Source organism: Leptodactylus fuscus, chromosome 1 (genome assembly GCF_031893055.1).
Source record: "Leptodactylus fuscus isolate aLepFus1 chromosome 1, aLepFus1.hap2, whole genome shotgun sequence".
Classification (NCBI taxonomy): Eukaryota; Metazoa; Chordata; class Amphibia; order Anura; family Leptodactylidae; genus Leptodactylus; species Leptodactylus fuscus.
In genome coordinates, this window is record NC_134265.1 from 69,315,401 (window position 1) to 69,333,739 (window position 18,339).

Here is an 18,339-nt window from a genome sequence, read left to right on the forward strand (position 1 = left end):
TCGTTTTATTAACGGTGTGTGGAATCTAGTGGCGTGTTTGTGGAGCTCCGCGTGCAATATGCAGCTGGTAGGAACGCTTATGCATCCTAATGCTAACTGGCTTACCCTGGAGAATATTTCTCTTTAACCTCGATAATGCAAATTACTTTTCCGTTCAGATTTCAATGCGTATTCCGAGTGGGTCTCACCTCTAATTTACGTCTTTGGCACGCAGATTGAAATGTGATGCTTGAAAGACAAAATGTCCTGAACTTCTAGTGGAAAAACAAACAATCTGTATATCTGCTGGGAAAAGATTGATTATTACGCTTCCTTCTTCCATGTGAGCAATATTGCAAAAAAAAAAAAAAAAAAAAGGTAATGTCCTATTTCTCCATAAAAAGATTAGTGTTTGGTGTTAAATGTATATCGTTGTCAAAAAGACAGAAGCACCTTCATAAAATTAAGAATCTTTATTAAATACATGCATAAAAGTGATTACATTTATAAACATATAAGACAGGGGATCAATACTCCACTAATGATGCTGGTGATTTAATAAAATGTACAAAGGGAATTGCATGGTGTCAGTAATAATAAATGGAAAGCCCATGTAGCCGTGTAGTACAAAGAACAGGTAAGTATCCCATTATTCACAGCCAGCAACAATGGTACCCAGAATAAATCAATTATTAGCTATGACCCAATGTAACTATAGCATTAGCATGAACACCTACCACCGCTGACGAAGGTCACCTAGGTCTCCCTGATGAAGCTTCAAAGCGAAACGCACGTCGGGGCGCGTTATCTGGTGGTAGGTGTTTTTCCCGCTAGCTAGTAGCGGACAAACAAAGCAAGATGCTCTATCTTGCCGTGGATTTCACGGCTCGAGACACGCTCCTGTTTAGGCCCATTCATTCGGGCCTAAACAGGAGCGGGGTGTCGCGACAGAATGTCGATGTATTGCATTGGAGTCGCACTGCGCAGAAGTTCACACGGCGGAGACCATTTTCCGCCATGAGAACATACCCCATTCAAGTAATGGGAGCGAAACTGCAGCCTGTCCACTGCATAGCAGTTGTCCCTGTGAACTGTGGGGTTCCTTTTATTACTTGTATAGGAGCGGTGATGCAAGTGCCACCCATCAACTAGCAGCTTCCAGCACTTAGAGGCTACTAGGACAGATGATCTTTGTGGGGTCCAGCTATCATACCCTGTAAGGTCACAGCATGAAAATTTGGGGCTGGGCAACCTCTGTAACAGGTACTCTTGAGAACAGAGGGCCTGCACTAACTTTTCTAAGAATCTATATAAATTTTCTGATAGATGAACTTGAGCATGGTCTTAATCCTACTAATATTATACATGTGAAAGTTTGTATGTTTGTTACTCAATCACATAAAAACGGCTGAACGGATTTCGCTGAAATTTGGCACATAGATAGATACAAACCCCGATTAAAATATAGGCTACTTTTTAGCCCGGTAAATGACGTCACTACATGATTGTTAAGCACAAATTTACACACACACTACGTTTGAGGACCTTTGATAGGATCATGCTATTTGGTGAGCGGAGCTACACGCTAATTTGGGGGCAGAGCTAAACAGGAGGGAGGCGGACAGTTTGAAAGCTGAAAAAAATGGAGTCTCTGGCTGACCGGATTTGGCTGAAATTTGGCACATACATAGATAGGAACCCCGATTAAAACATAGGCTACTTTTTATCCCGATAAATGACATCACTACATGACTGTTATGCACGAATTTAGACACACACTGGCTAAACAGGAGGGAGCCGGACAGTCTGAAAGCTGAAGAAAATGAACTCTCATACAAGATCAGGAGACTACAGAACATACAGGTTGTGTGTGGCCAAGAGGACAATATCAGCTGTAGAGTTTCAGTGAGTAGGACGGGGAATCTGTTGTTCTGCCTCGGACAGGGGAAGCGGGAGAACTGTTGTACATTTTGGCAACATCCGTTCAGCCATGTCTAACACAGAAGCTGCTTAGACACTCTCACACAAATTCTCAGATGTAGCAGAGCTGAGGAGCCCTAGCAGTTTGTGTGTAACATGGGGGCATGTGGTCTTCGGACTGTGCTGGGGGAGGGGGGAAGGGCGAACTGTCTCAAATTTCACCAGCAGCCATTCAGCCGTGTCTAACACGGACACTGCTAGGACACTCAGAGAAGACAATTCCTGTGTTCGAAATTGCCTGATGTAGCCGAGCTGAGGCAGCACAGTACCACAGCTTGCTCTGCTCTCCATACGGATGTGCATACAGCTGGGGCTGCTGCGCATATGCACAGATGTGGCAGAGCTGACACGCGGATGCAGGCGGATCACCGCCAACCACATTTGGCTAATTATTAGCGCCTCATCGCCAACAACAACCCGCAGACGAAATTGCAGGCAGAAGCTAGTGTATGTATGTATGTGTGTGTGTATGTATATGTATGTATGCATTCAACTTTCAAAGGACAGAAAGAGGGACAGTACATGCGGCATGGCATGCTGTGGCAAATTTAACTCAACCCACTTACATGTTAACTCCCCCCACTCTAATCCTTTTTTCTAGGTGTCCCCACATAGTATAAGGCTCTTACAGTCACCCATTATATACCCCCACATTATAATGTTCATTTCTAATTACACCACAGTATGAAGTCCCTCTCCTGTTGCCACAGTTTAAACTGTGGGAAACTAGAGGGGGACATTACACTGGGGCATCTGGAGGGTGACATTAAACCATAGAGGAATTTGGGTGAGGACATTAAACTGGGGGCAACTGGAAGGGGACATTAAACTGGGGGCAACTAAAGGGGGACATTAAACCGTGGGGGGTAACTGAAAGGTGACATTAAACTGGGGGCAACTAGAGACAGACATGTCCCACTCCAGCTACCCACATGGTTTAAAGTTTTCTTCCAACTTGCTCTCAGTTAAATGTCTCACCTAGTGAGAAGGTGACAAGTAGAGTGCTGGAGTCACAGTATATATCCCCCAGATTTATGACATATGTGTGGTCCAGTGTTGTTCTTGAATAGGTTTCAGCCTCAGGCGTGGGTCATAGGCTCGTTAATGGTCCATAAAAGGCTGCAGAGTCTGCACTTCAGGGCAGATCCTAGGAGTGAGAGGAAGTGTCTGGGTCTGTCCAGTGGCTTTTTTTTTTGTCTGAAGTTAAGGCTGTATTTTATTTTGTTATTCTGTACCTGAAATAAAGATTTATTTACTTTGCTGTTTTTTTTTTTACTAACTAAACCTGTTTGCTACAGATTTTGTTTCCCTGTCTCTGACTGGTTGAGTCAGCACCATTGCTGCTTTCCGAGCTACCTTCCCAACAATATATATAACTATGGTTATTATGTTTGTACTTTTTAAAGTACAAATTAAAATCTGCTATACATAGTTGTATGGTATTTAGAACAAAGGTTTTGCATTTCTAGTTATCATCCCCATGTTCTTCCGTTAGGAAGACAATTTATCCATTCTCTCATTTGTGCAGAAATTAACTCTGTTATCTTCTCAAAATGTCAATTGTCATCGCCATTGACTGTAACAGACTTGTAGAACAGCAGTGATGTGCCGAGCAAGTGTTGAAGGGAGATAATTTGTAAGAGATAATGGCAACAAAATCCGACATTTTCCATGGCTGTCCTGACAGATGCAGATGATGCATTTCAATAAAAGTTTTCTTCTACATTATTTATCAGAATAATAGAGAACATCCATACTGTTTAATATATGATGCAGGCAGGGATCTAGGACAGAGCTCTACGGTTTCTAATGATACTTAGTGACAAAAGTAGAAAAAATGGCTTAAGTACACAAATGTTGGGTACAATGTTCACCAAGATGTTATTGTATAGGAATGCATGTTTATCACCATCAGTGGATTGTAGTAAACCCTTTTATAACAGAGAAATGGGTTTGGCTGAGACAAAGCTTTTTTTATGGACTATAAAAGGTTATGCTAAAGGATTAAAAAAAAATTGAAATTTTTTATTTCTATTAAAAATTATTTTTATTTTTTATTTTTTAATTATTATTGTTTATAACCCTTTATTGCTTTGCTTCCACTGCATGTAAACCTTGCAGCTAAGAAATAGCCTATGCTCTTCTATATTGAATGTTGAATGGCTTCATCCAGTTGTCTATTACTGGCCACATTGTTACTGTGCAGAAATATGCTCGATACATTGTATGAATAAAGGGGGTAAAATGTAAGGCTAAATTTACACATTGAGGATTTGCCTATGGCAAATGTAATATGTATTATTTATTTTTACCACAGATTTCAAAGCAGAAATCTGAGGCTGACACTTAAATTTCTGCCACCTACTCCATGTGCCTTGGATCTACATGAGGAATAGCCCCTTTCTGATTTTAAAGAGGACCTTCAACATGCCCAGCTCTTTACATCAATTAATAGCTGCTGCTCCACTGATTCTGGCACAGTTGGATTTTTTTCTCTAGCCATCACCATTCCTGAATCATTGATGCAGTTAGTTTTGGTGCCTGATATGCTATTTAGGCTCTGTACTGTTAGGAGGGCGGTGTCAGGCAGGAGCAGACAAGGGGTGTGATTCTGTACTCTGACACTGACTGCCTCTGATTGGAGCTGTGAGTCACACCCCCTGTCTGACACCGCCCTCCTGACAGTACAGAGCTTAAATAACACATCAGGCACCAAAACTACCTGCACATGTTGCTTGGAAATGGTGGGAGCTAAAGAAGAAATTACAACTGCACTGGAAATAGTGGAATGGTGCCTATTCACAGATAAGAGCTTGAATTGGTGGAGGTAATGAAAAGTCCCTTTCAATTGTAGTAGAATGTTATTCTTTTATGCTAGATGCATAACAATTCTGAACATGCTTGTGAATATTTTTCATGACAGATTTTTTTGTCTGGAATATATGAATGGGGTACCCAAATATTCTAATCACTTATGGAGGGTGATAAATGTCAACTGATTTTTTGCAAAATTGGACAAACTCCATACCGAAATCATTTATACTGAACGTGCAAAAAAAATATTCTTACAGGTTGTGCAGGATTAGAAAACCTGACCACTTTCTTCTTTTTAGGGACTGAGCTGCAGTATTGCCATGTGACCAACAGACATGATGTTACTTCCTGAAAAGACTAATTCGGCCATGTTTTCTATTCCTGTACAACCCTTTTTTTTTCAGGGGAATGACAAGTGCTGACTGTATTTGTGCGTGTGACCACCTATATCATACATTTTGGTAGATATAGACATAAAAGTCAGGCTTGCTGGAATTTTTTTGTGTGTGGGCTTTCTGCTTAACACTGCAACTTAGACTCCAAATGGAGACTCTGACATAGAAAAACTAGTGCTAGTGATATACGGTGATAAATGAGGAATCATAATTGTTATACACAATCATAACTATAACTGAATGCTAAAATACAGTTGTTATGAGACTATATGGGATTTTTTAACAAGCATAAAACACCATATTTAAAGAGGGAGCTAAATCTTTTATCGAACTTCCCAGACTGGATGAAGCTTATGATTTTAAACCCAATGTGCTTATAGAAGAAAAAAGTTCAAAGCCAAGCCAGATCCTTGCTTCAGACTTACACCGTCACGGTAATCTTCAGATAAAGGAGGATTAAGCTAGATCAGTTTGGCGTTAATGCCAAGATCGTTGATGTACTTCCCACAGTTTCCATATTCTTCAGAAGTGAATGAAGTGTAGAAGCAATATTGATGACCTTGGCACACAAGAGTTGTTTCATGTAAAAAATAGACTTGCCTCTTCACAGCTAACGGATGATACTCTGTGCAGAGGTCTGCGCGGGATGGATTTATGAGCCGTTCCTTGTAATGCCAGCTCACAATTCTGTAAGACAGATGAAAACCTCCTACTGTATTGCTTCTAAAATATAATAATCCATAGGATTTGTTGATTTAGCAGAATGTAGGTGTCCATTGTGTTAGGTTATCCACATTCCATTTGAAATGAATAAAAAGACTGGACTCTATTACCTGTCTGTCTGTATGTGTTCAGCCAAAGACGCAGTGATGTCATTAGACACAGGAGTGCATCTCATTAGAGATGAGCGAACAGTAAAATGTTTGAGATTCGATATTCGTTTCGAGTAGCCCCCCAATATTCGACTACTCGAATCGAATATCGAACCCTATTATAGTCTATGGGGGGAAAATGCTCGTTTCAGGGGTAGGCAACGTTCGATCAAATTATACTTACCAAGTCGACGAGTGAGGATCGGGCTGGATCCTCTGAGAAGTCTTCTCCTTGCAGCGTCCCCGCGGCATCTTCCGGCTCTTCATTCATTCTGCCAGGCATCGGGCCTGGGCAGAGCCGACTGCGCATGCCCGCACTACAAGCGGACATGCGCAGTTGGCTCTGCCCAGGCCTGATGCCTGGCAGAGTGAATGAAGAGCCGGAAGACGCCGCGGGGAAGCTGCACGGAGAAGAACCAGCGTTGATTGGCCGACTGTATAGCATTCGGCCAATCAATGCTGGTTCTGCATCGAACTTTTCCATTCGAATAGTGAGTGGTACTCGATCGAGTTTGAGTATTTCGAATACCGTAGTATTCGATCGAATACCTACTCGATCGAGTACTACTCGCTCATCTCTACATCTCATTATAGTCACAGTAATCGGACAGCTGTCTGGTAACAAGCCGTGGACCTGTGTGTCCATCACATGACCATGGACTGTATATCACATGACCATGGACTGTATATCGCATGACCTTAAAGTGAATTTTATCCATGAGAAACTGATACAGAAAAGTATATTGGAAAATCATAGAACGTTTTATTATACAAACAATAACACTTGTCTCTCAATATTGGTCTGAAACTGAACAACCCCTTTACTATAAAAGCCAAGTTAAAGGGATGTCCAGGATGAAGTGTTTTGTTTTCTAAATTAGACTATGGGAGGTGAAAAAACAAACACACCACAAACTCAAACATACACTCCTGTCTCTGGTGCTCTGAATCCTCATAGCGCAGTCTGGTCCTGCTGCTCCATTGTTTACTCACATAGAAGTCCCCATCACACGTGACCGCTGAGGCCAATCACCAGCCTAAGAAAGGGACCTGGAACGTCCCAGCCAGCAAGGACTTCTACTGCAAGAAAACATTTGAGCAGCAGGACCGGACTGCACAGGAAGAGCATAGTGGTCTGGTGAGTGTGTGTTGTTTTTTTGTTTTTTTTGTTATTGTTTTTATTTACCTCCCCCAGCCTATTATTATTATTTTTTTTTTTTTTAAAGACAGATTTTATCCTGGACAACCTCTTTGATGTATGTTAGGGACTATGCATAGACCAGTTTTTTTTTTTTTGTTTTTTTTTTTAATGTATCCATGTGTCCTTTCTGCTATTTTTTTTTTAGGTGTTCTACTTTTGTTTGTTTTTCCTACTGAAGACATGGCCCATTATAGTGTATGGGATCTATGAAAAACACATGAAATTTTGACATTTGAAATGGACACGCTATTGCAAAAACGGATGTCCTTGTGCCATCTCTTAAGAAAACAGACAGAACACTTGAAGATGAAAACAGATATATATGAGCATTACAACCTTCCATACAAGAATGGGAAAACCACAATGTTTTTTTTATGAAGGGCCTTTCACACGGTGCATCATAAAACAGACATGTGAATAGCTCAATAGATTCCCATTTTTCTATAAAATGGCCATGTAATGGTTGCTCAAAAAACGGCCGTTATGCAGCTGATTTTTACTTCGTATGAGTCTTACTCTTTAATATCTGCTTGATCATAAAGAAGACCTCTACATCTCTCCTATGCCTGCCACTGATGAGTATGATTGGTGAAAAGGTCCATTCACATAGTTTTTTGGCAAGGATTTTGGCGCTGAATCCGTGTCAGAATCCACATGGAAAAAACGCCTCCCCATTGGGTTCTATGGGTTCTATTAGGTTTTTTTTCTGCTAGCGGAAAAAAAGCTTCTTTCAGGCGGATTCTGCCTGCAAAAATAAACGCAGTCAATGGGAGGTGGAAAATCCATGTGAAATTGGCAAAAACCGCGTTGAAAAATTGCTAGCGTTTTTTTCGAGGTCCATACACTGTGCTGGAGGGGAAAAAAATTCCTAATTCCTGAAGCAGATTTTTTCCTCGCCAAAAAACTCTGTGTGAATGGACCCTAAGAGTTGATTCACATCTACATTGGTATGATGTCCAGGGGAGTCCGCATGGGGACCCCCTGAATGGACTACCAAACGCAATTGCAAGCACTGTGCAGTAAAAGCACATGGACCCCATAGACTATAATGGGGTCCATGTACTTGTCGCCAGATCTCCGCACAGATTTGTGCAGGCAGCGTGCGGCAAGCACACAGACCCCATTGTAGTCTATGGGTCCGTGTGCTTTTACTGCACAGTGCTTGCAGTTGCGTTTGGTAGTCCATTTGGGGGGTCCCCATGTGCTCTCCCCCTGACGGAATACCAACGCAGATGTGAATTAAGGGTAAGATGGATGAGGAAGCAGATCTCATACAAGGAGGATTAGAGACTTGATGAGCCACCCTTCTGGTGATTTGTAATGATTTCCAATAGTGGATGTCATCCAGTATTTCATCCAGGTAGAAGACCAGGGACACTAAGAAATAAGGAGCTTTTTGTTTTAAGGTATTTTTAATTGGGTGGAAAATATTCCTTAAATAATCCCTAGACCTAAAAATAAGAATTCACTAGAAACAAGACTAATACTCTCTGATATACTTGGTTTGCCATCTGTATATAAATCACTTTCTCGTTCCCTTGATATCATCTTCAGATACTGATATAAGCCATTGTACCAAAGTGTTAATCACTTTGATCATGTTCATTCAGGCTTGTTTAGTAACACTGTGTAGCACATGATGGCTTTTTTTCATTGACGCCGGTAGAATCCCTCTTGTAATCCTGTCTCTCCGTAAATCATTCTCTTTAGTTTTCCGATGTTTTAAATGCATCTGTTTATGGTATTCCTAAATGAGAGTAGACAGGGGAAATTTGCCAAGTGATTCAACAGATAATGCTAAAGCTGTGACTTTGTAGGTAAATGCAAAATAAACTTTGGAGCTTTGCCACATACGGTATGTAGTAATAGCATGTTAGCCAATATCTGATCCAATTACAGCTTTGATTAAAAGAGGGCGGGGGATCTAAGTAGAAGCCAGAAAATTGTTCCAGGCAGATAAATGAATTAGAGATGTATATCAGAAGAGAATTTATTTGTGCTTGCTGGCATCCTGCACCAATACACTCCATTGCTCAGTTTGAGACTATTTGTGTCTGTCTGTTTTACAGCTGCTATTGATGCTCTTGTACATCAACCACTTATTCCCACACAATGTCATACTGTTTGCTAGGGTTCCAGGTTGAATAGAATTCTCTCTGTACATGTAAGCAGGGGCGTAACTACTGTAGAGGCACCGGAGGCAGCTGCCACAGGGCCCGGGCCATTAGGGGGCCCAGTGACAGTTTTTAAATAGGCCGTTACGGGCCCTATTTACTTGTTGATCCTGGCAGGGCTGGGATCGGCAAGTGACACCGCGGGCCCCACAAATACTATCATTATACTCGGGGTCTTTGCAGAGTATAATGATCGGTGGACCGGGAGAGGTAAGAGAACGTAAAAAATACTGTTACTTACCTCTCCATGATCCTGCCAGGCCTCCTTCATACTTGTCTGACGTCTCTGATGTCACATGAACCCAGCCTGCTTCCCGGGTCATGTGACGTCCGATATCATTAAAGAAGGACGAGAGCGGCGGCCGAACCGCATAGGAGCCGGGGGACAGGTAAGCAACTGTTTTTTTTTTTTAATGTTTGTACTCCCCCGGGTCTCCGATTATTATACTCTGGGGTCTGAAAAGACCCCAGAGTATAATAATTGTTTATGGGTGTCCACAGTGGGACATAATACTGTGTGCAGGGGTCATTATTGGGGATAATACTGTGTGTAGGGGTCACTATTGGGGTTAATACTGTGTGCAGGAGACACTATTGGGGATAATACTGTGTGCAGGGGCCACTATTGGGGATAATACTGTGTGCAGGGGCCACTATTGGGGATAATACTGTGTGCAGGGGACTCTATGGGGGATAATACTGTGTGCAGGGGCCACTAAGGGACATCATACTGTGTACTGGGGCCACTAAGGGACATAATGCTGTGTGCAGAGCTTACTAAGGGACATAATAGAGTGCAGAGGAGGGGGTCGGTCGAGGTCTTCGGTGTTGGTTGGGGGGGGCCCCGTCAAAAGTTTGCCACGGGGCCCCACCATTCCTAGTTACGCCACTGCATGTAAGAGGTCGGTTCCAATTCAGTTTATAAATTGGGAAAGGCATCCTAAATGCATAAACAAACCTGAATGGGAATGTTTTATGAAAGGGATTGTATCACAGATTTCACATTGTCTGGATAGATATTCTGCTTTTATTTTTACTAATAAAGTTAGTAATGTTTGCCATTTTGAAGCTAGGAAAATTGAAATGGGAATTGTTATGGCTTTGAATACCTGATATTGAGCATAAAAAGCACAGATGGTAGGAGAAAATATATGTTTACAAGGTTTTTAGATTGTGGAGTCTTTCCCTAGAACATTTTAGCAAAATCTCCTTTTCCATACTGACTAAAAGGAGGTTGTCATTGTCTGTCATATTATAAATACAATGGCGTTACAGCCCGGTCACGGTCACTACCTTTACAAATCTGCAAACACATATTACAGACTGGTGGCTTCAGACAGTGGAGAATCTGCTGTAGTACCATGACTCCTGATAGGTTTTTAAGTGGATCGCCAGAGGGAGTCTGTCAGCAAAAAAATCGGTATCAAACTAATGACACTACCTTTTAGAGCAATTTCTACACTAACCTAAGATGCCTTTCTCATTCTGCATTGCAGCTCCATTTTGGTGAAGATCAGGAATACATTCTTATGCAAATTAGCTGAAAAGGCGAATTTGCATAAGGTGTCATCTCCTACTAGAACTATCCTCTGCCACCCAGCTCTGCCCCCATTGCTTGTGTGACATCTTCTACTTTATTATACTTTGTCTGCAGTTAGGAGCAGATATCCAGAGTGGAGAGCAAAGCTCTGGCAGGAAAAAAAAAGAACCCTAAAGCCCTTTTCAGCTAATTTGCCTAGAATAAAACACTGATTTTCATGAAAGTGAGGCTGCAATGTAGAATAAGAAGGGCATCTTCGGAAAGTGTAGAAGCTGACCTACAAGGTACTGTTATTAGTTTCACACCAATTTTCCTGCTGGCAGACTACATTTAAATAAACTGTTACTTGTTTTATAAGAACAATTAGTGAGATATTACCATATATTTTCTGTGATATTTAATTTCAAGTCACATGATGGACTAATGAGTGTAGTATTATTATTATTATTATTATTATTATTATTTATAGATTTGATTATATTAGGAATATATATGACTTCAAATATTAAATACACTGATGTTCTCTTTAGGGACTGTGGAGCTGGACCCTGCACAGATAAATCTAGCATAATGTATGCCTGGGCAAGAAATGCACCACCAACCAAGCTTCCAAAAGGTATAGTGCTGTATTTTACATCAATACTGTTATTATTGACTCATTAAAATTAAAGGTTATGTTCATTTGTGCGACTATAATCTTACTACTCCAGTACATGTAAACGTATAATAAATAGTGAAGCAAACAGTCCTCAATAGATATGTTTCCAAATTATGTATATAGCTCCTATATTGGTCTGTGTTAGTACATGGTTAGAGACTAGACCGCTGTATTGTCGGATCTTAAAGGCAGGTCTTACTGTACTCCCTCTCCCTCTTGTTCTTTCAACCCTAAAACAGTACAAGAGGTGACAGATGCAGCGTGATAACACTTGACTGCAGGATCAGACTACACAGGGTTTATTTGTAGTCTGTAACCATTGAGACAAATATGTCTGCACGAGAACTCTAGACACAAAACATGAATGGTATATTTTAATAAATCTAATTAATTACAAATGTGCTTAATTTTGTTTTAAGTGGTTTGAAGTAATAAAAAAAAAACAGTTGCACATGGCTTTTAAAGGGTTTTCACGTTCATCTAGCAACCTATAGGGATTAGTATGAGTAAACTTACAACACAAGCCTGTACTCCGAGAATTCCAATTTCTTCACATTAGGCTGCGTTCACACTGTTTTTTTTTTGGTCATGAGGCATTTTTAGGAGGAGGAATTTGAGTCAGTTTCCTGACCAAATTCCTGACCAAAAAACAGTGTGAACGCAGCCTTAGATCACACTGATCAACATCAATGTCAAGGAATGTTCTCTGGCAGGATATTTTGTTTCAGAATAGTGGCAGAATGGGTTAAAATAAAATAATGTAGTCATTACTCGCTGTACTGATCCTCTGCCGTTTTAAAGGGGTGTTCCCATCTCCCTGTTTCAGCAGCTTTGCCTGCTGCCTCTTCTTCTTGCTTCCCATATTACTGATCAAACAGTCAAAGCCACCTCCTCCCCATTTTACTGAACAAGACACTATGAAGTATCACAATACTTTTTATAATTGCTATAAATCTAATATACATGCAGATCAAATAATATGCACATGCTCCTGGACTCTGCTTTCTCTGTGTGTTTACATAGAGAGATATAGTTAGCTGAACTGATTGTGTTGCTGACAGAGCAGTGAGTGACATCACTTTTCCTATCACACAGGTCTGGCGCTATGGTAACGCTGTATAATTTCACATAGTAGGAAAACAAAGCAGCATTGCTAAAGCAATATATTTAGGAAAACTCTTCTATTTACATACACTACCAGTATAGATAGGATCCTTGAGATGGGAATACCTCTTTAAGGGTTTTTGTGTACTCGTCTGCTTTCTACTTCCTGGTCCCTTTCAACACGCAGGAAATGCCACTTGGCCAAACACCAGCCACAGCAGTGACCCACCTCGGCCAGTGATTGGCTGAGTGTTATTTCCTTTACTTTGAGATACCAGGAAGGGTTGGAGCAAAAGCAACATGGGATTAGTGCTGTGAGTAAGGCCTTATTCACACAGCAGTGAATAGGCCTATTCACATGACTGTGTTTGTTTTTTGAACAGTTTTTTTACAGCTGTCAAAAAAAAAAAAACTGAGATGCTTTAACTTTTTTCATTTTCATGGATCAATTTTTAACCTTTTTCTGGCTGAGGACATCAGCTCTACGTCCTCCCAGAGTGGCACTTCAGTAGCGGAGGAAATAGCTAAAACGTCCTCCCTACTAATGCCGATATTTCTAGACTGCCTGAACATATCTTGATGCTTTAAAATTCATTTTGAAGATGAAAATCTCATCTATAAAATTATATCAAGGACTTCATTATAGAATTTATAGTTTTGGAGCAATTCACTGTAGAAAATGCTATTTGGCATTGAGATCCAACTGCAGACCTCAATTCCCAACTGCGTTTCAAAAGTGAATCGCTCACAAACTTTAAATTCTATCATCAAGTGCTTGGTATCATTTTAAAGATGAGATTCTCTTCTTTAAAATGAATTTCAAAGCATCAAGATATCTTAACGCAATCCAGAGATATGGGGTTTTAAAATGCCCCGTCCCTCCTGTCTCGGGAAGCATTAGTGAACTGTAGCAGAAGGGGAGGGGGAAAGAGCAGCCCTGCAGCGCGCACAGTGATAATGAATGATCATCATTATCTGTGCTAACCTGTATGTGACACCAGGAGGGGGGTTATCAGGGATTTTCATCCTTCTTAATCCCTCTCCTGTCAATCAGAGACCATACTATTCTTTTGCGCTCTGATTGTCACATACAGGTATAATCTAATTCCCCCTGAGCTTTACTAGTGGGGTATTCTTATGTAATACCCCCTGAACATAAACAGGAAATGTATTGGCGCTGTGACCCAGACGTTTACCATTGTCCATGTTGCAGCGCCAAAAAAAAGTCGCACCAAACACTTACACAACATATACACAAAGTCATGAATAAAGTTTACATTTCACCCAATCCCTGTCCTGTCTATACCTGAGCTTTCTAGAGTAAAATACGTCTCTAGTGATATGCGTTACACGCTAAAATAATATCAATAACTAGAGATGAATGTATAGATTGCTAAAATTTTATAGGGGGATGAAAAATAACATTTTTATGTAAAGTCCTATTTAATTTGCATGCACAAAATGGGATGGCACACTTCTGCGATTTTGGCGTTTCTTTAACACCCACCCCTGTAAATATATACATGTGTGCTATGTATGAACTCCTCACATCTTGTAGTTTTTTGGAAAGTACATTTTCTTTGCAGAAAGGGATTTTTTGAGCCGCACTTTCATGGCAAATTTGAATTTTTGTGCAATTTTTGCTTGCAATCTCTGTTTGCTGCAAAGTTGCATGAAGGTGGTTGTATATATGAAACATTAAGTTGTGTTTTTCTATACGGTATGCTATGTAATATGAAAAAAGTTAGGTTTTGATATCACAGTTACAGTTTGGTAGGTGCAGTATAGATTTTTAACATATTAGTGAATAACAGCAAAATCCTGCTTGTCTTCTGTATCAGTGTTTTTGGGAGTCCAAGCTCTTGTTGTAGTTGATGTTAGCGGTACATATAGTATATATACACATTGTATACACCATAAGCTATTATTTTAAATGCTTTATGTATATGAATCTGAGATTGAACATGATTTTTAGGTGCAAATATGTGTTTTAGTGCATTTCTGCAAAAAATTAATTTGTGTTTGTTACAAAGTTGCATGAAGGTGGATGTGACTATCGATGCCCTATGAAGACATTTGTAAACTTCAGGTTGTCTACTTTCAAAAAATATATAGGATTTAGGGGTTCACTTACTTTTCATGGTGTGCAATACCTACATTATATAGGATGATACTTTTTTAACATTTCCAGCTTCAAAGCAGATTTGGTGATTTTCTGAAGACTTGTGCATGCGGGTGTAGGCCATAGTGATATGAATTAACTCTGCACATGTTGAACTCTTATTTTTTGGATGTTTGGTCCATATAATTTTTGTTTGGTTTCTGCTTTTAGCAACTAATACATTTGTACATGTACAAAAACAAAGAAACAGAACTGATGCAAAATGGCTGTTTTTAACATAGTTGATCCATGAAAAAATGCTTTGTTGTGTGAATAAAGCCTAAGGCCTGTCTCGCCATTCAACTCCTTTAATATTGAGACATTAATTGTCAAAATTATTTTAGGGCCTTAAAGACAGCAGCAAAACCAGAATTTATTGACATGTCCTTTCAGAATAAAGCACGTATAGTGCAAACTTTCAATCAATTATGTGTCATGTATGATGCATTACTGTAATATTCTTCCTGGCTCTTTCCAGGAAACGTATAAAGAGGCACACAGCATTTATATATTTCTTAGAATCCTGATGTCTGATTTGCATTATGGAAGGTTTTCCGAATGTACGTCCTATATATCTGACCCATTTGCACAGTAAAGTTGCTGAAACCCTTTGACTACTCATAAATTGGTAAAATATTGAAAGGAACCTTATAAACTTGTAAATTATATACAGTGAATTGAAGAAATGTATTTGTCCTTACCAAAGTCTTGTATATCTAAGACTTCAACTACTCTACTTCTCTACTTAATCGCCAAATTTGTAAGGATGAAGCGTATTGAAAAACTATCCATATGAAAGAGCTCTTACTGTTTGCTAAATAGCGGGGTATGAGCTCATTTACATACTTTGTACCACAGAGAACTGCCTGAAAATAAGTCTCCATACACTGCTGTGTCTCTTCAATGAGAAACCATATCCCCCTGCGCTACGCCTAAGGCAATTCATCCAGTCATCTACGAACTCTGCTCCGGACTGATGAGGGGCAAGCACCCCGAAACAGTGCTGTCTACACATAAGGCATCTCTGGATTGACTGCTATGGGTTTTCCCATGGAGCATTGCCTGAAAAGTAAATCTCTATATACCAATGTGTCTTATTTGAAAACGGTAGCGCCCCCCCCCCCCAAGCTAAATAATGGGCAAACTCTTTCACCATTTTGCTTTTTGTTCCCTTTGCATTCTCTAAACACAATAACAATCTCCATCGTGTAACGACTTTTTTATTCTGTGCCGACTGCTTAAACAGACATGCGTATTGAAGTAAAGCCTTCTGTTAGTTTTTTAGATTTTATTATATTTATTTTATTATATAATATATAGATATTTTATTTTAAAAAGAAAGGGAGGTATTCTTTCAACACCAGGCATTTGTGAATCAAACAGAAAGGGACAGTGTTATTTAATCTATTTGGCTTTATGTAGAAACTACAATTTTTTATTTTTTTTGTCAGTGGATTTTTTTTTTTCTAAATGTAATTTTATAGCACAAGGTCATTTAAAACAAATTATATTACATACTTGACAACTTTAAAAGCAGCAGGACACCATATATTCTATTTTATTTAGTCCAAATGTGCTGAAATAAGAGGACTGTTAGCTCTTCTGACATCTCTATTCTGGTAAGTATTTATATTTTCCATTAAAGAGGACCTTTTATGTCTACAGGCACATGCGGTTTTATATACTGCTAGAACGCCGACAGTGCGCTGAAACCAGCGCACTGTCTGCTTTCCCGTTACGTGTCCCAGGAGAAGAGATATCGGTACATTTACCAATGGCTCTTCACTGTCTGAATGGCGTTCCTGACAGTCTAGCTGGGAACACCCCTCCAGACAGTACTGTCCATAGCGCTATACTGTCAGAGGGGCATTCCTTACTGCCCAGCCATGACCCTAAGCTGTGAGGAAAGCTCCCCCAAGTACTAGTCTACGGACGAGTACAGTCAAAAAGTAGGGGAGACATTCGTCAATGCACAGCGTCATGGCTGGACGGTAAGGAACGCCCCCTCTGACAGTATAGCGCTACGGACCGACTGTCAGGAGGACTGTCAGCTTTCTAGCAGTATATAAAACCGTGTGTGCCCGAGGACATGAAAGGTCCTCTTTAAATAATTCTTTAACATCTTAGAAGTCTGGTTTGTGACATTCCTCTGCGATTCCTCCGGTGTTAGAATTCTCTTTTGTCAAAGAGGTGTACCCATACGCAATCTTATTCTGCCAGCTATGGTTGAATTATGTGAGACTTTGAAGGATCAGAATCATATCTTTTGCTTTGCTGAGTTTTACATTTTGAAAGGTTCTGTTTCTTACTTGGACTGTATTTTTCTCTTCCTGATATAGATGTTGGATTCAAAGTTGGATCAAATACTGGCATTAAGTATATGGTTCTGCAAGTGCATTATGGTGACGCCAAAGCATTCCAAGGTGAGTGCGGTACACTTGTTCTCGACAAACATAAAAATGATAAAGGGGTCACAACTTCACAATCCCTCCTCAGGTTGTAACCGCTTCCGGAGAAGCTGTTGTTACCTCTACATGGAAAATGTCTGTGGAAACAAGAAACCTAGAAATGAGTTTGATTTAGTTGCCTGCAACATGTTTCTGAATGATCCTGACACAGTCTTGTTGAAATCCTGCATAGTACAAACATTTAATCCATTGCGCACCTCAAGTTATAAACGGCTTTATATAAAGAAATTTTATAATATATTTTATTAAAGAAATATGTTTCCCCCACTTTTCAGTGAGAGTTACTTTTTACATACTAGTCTATGTGGAGGGGAGGGAGGATGAAGAAGCTGCTGCAAAAGACACTCAAATAATTGCTGCTGGTACACTCTGCTACTCTGTGCTCTTTTAAGACAGCTAGGTTTTTATATAAGAGTCGAATAGTGCACAGACTGAGGCGATAAATCAATTAACGGACAGCAGCCCCCTATGACATCCCTCTCTTTTCCATGTGTGAGGCTGAATACAGACAAATCTAATGTAAACAAGCAGTAAGATTAGAGATAAGGAAAAGGAGAACAATTGAGGCTCTGTTCACATCAGCGCTTGTACTCCGAACAGGGATTCCGTTCCCCTCTCCACATGGAAAATACAGATAGAAAAGCACTTTTCTCTCAAAATGTTTCACCTTTTTTTGGGGCGAAAACTGAACGGAAACCACACAGACCCCATTATAGTCTATGAATCTGCAGGTTTCCTAAGGTAACCGCAAGGTCTCTGTTCGGGGGGGGGATTGGGGTCCCAAAACGGACCCCTCGAACGGAAACCCGAATGCAGAGGTGAACCTAGCATTAGTAAGTGGTGAAATAGATCTGATTAATAAGATAGAATACAAGGTTTCTTATATTCACTTGCACTATTCATTCGGTAAGCGGTGTATAACTAGAGGTACGCTTTAATGGGAGTATGTCAGGTCTAAAATACCTCCTTATCCAATAATATTGCTGTTTATGG

At 40.1% G+C, this 18,339-nt stretch overlaps 1 protein-coding gene across 6 annotated transcripts in view; it reads left to right on the forward strand.

Moving 5' to 3' along the window:
• The window catches only part of PAM (peptidylglycine alpha-amidating monooxygenase), a 174,472-nt gene that overhangs the window by 76,159 nt on the left and 79,974 nt on the right, over positions 1 to 18,339 (forward strand). For all 6 annotated transcript variants that reach the window (XM_075271700.1, XM_075271690.1, XM_075271716.1 and 3 more), the window contains exons 6-7: positions 11,486 to 11,571; positions 17,218 to 17,301. In XM_075271700.1, coding sequence (XP_075127801.1) covers positions 11,486 to 11,571; positions 17,218 to 17,301 — 170 coding nt within the window. The remainder of the gene's footprint in view (positions 1 to 11,485; positions 11,572 to 17,217; positions 17,302 to 18,339) is intronic.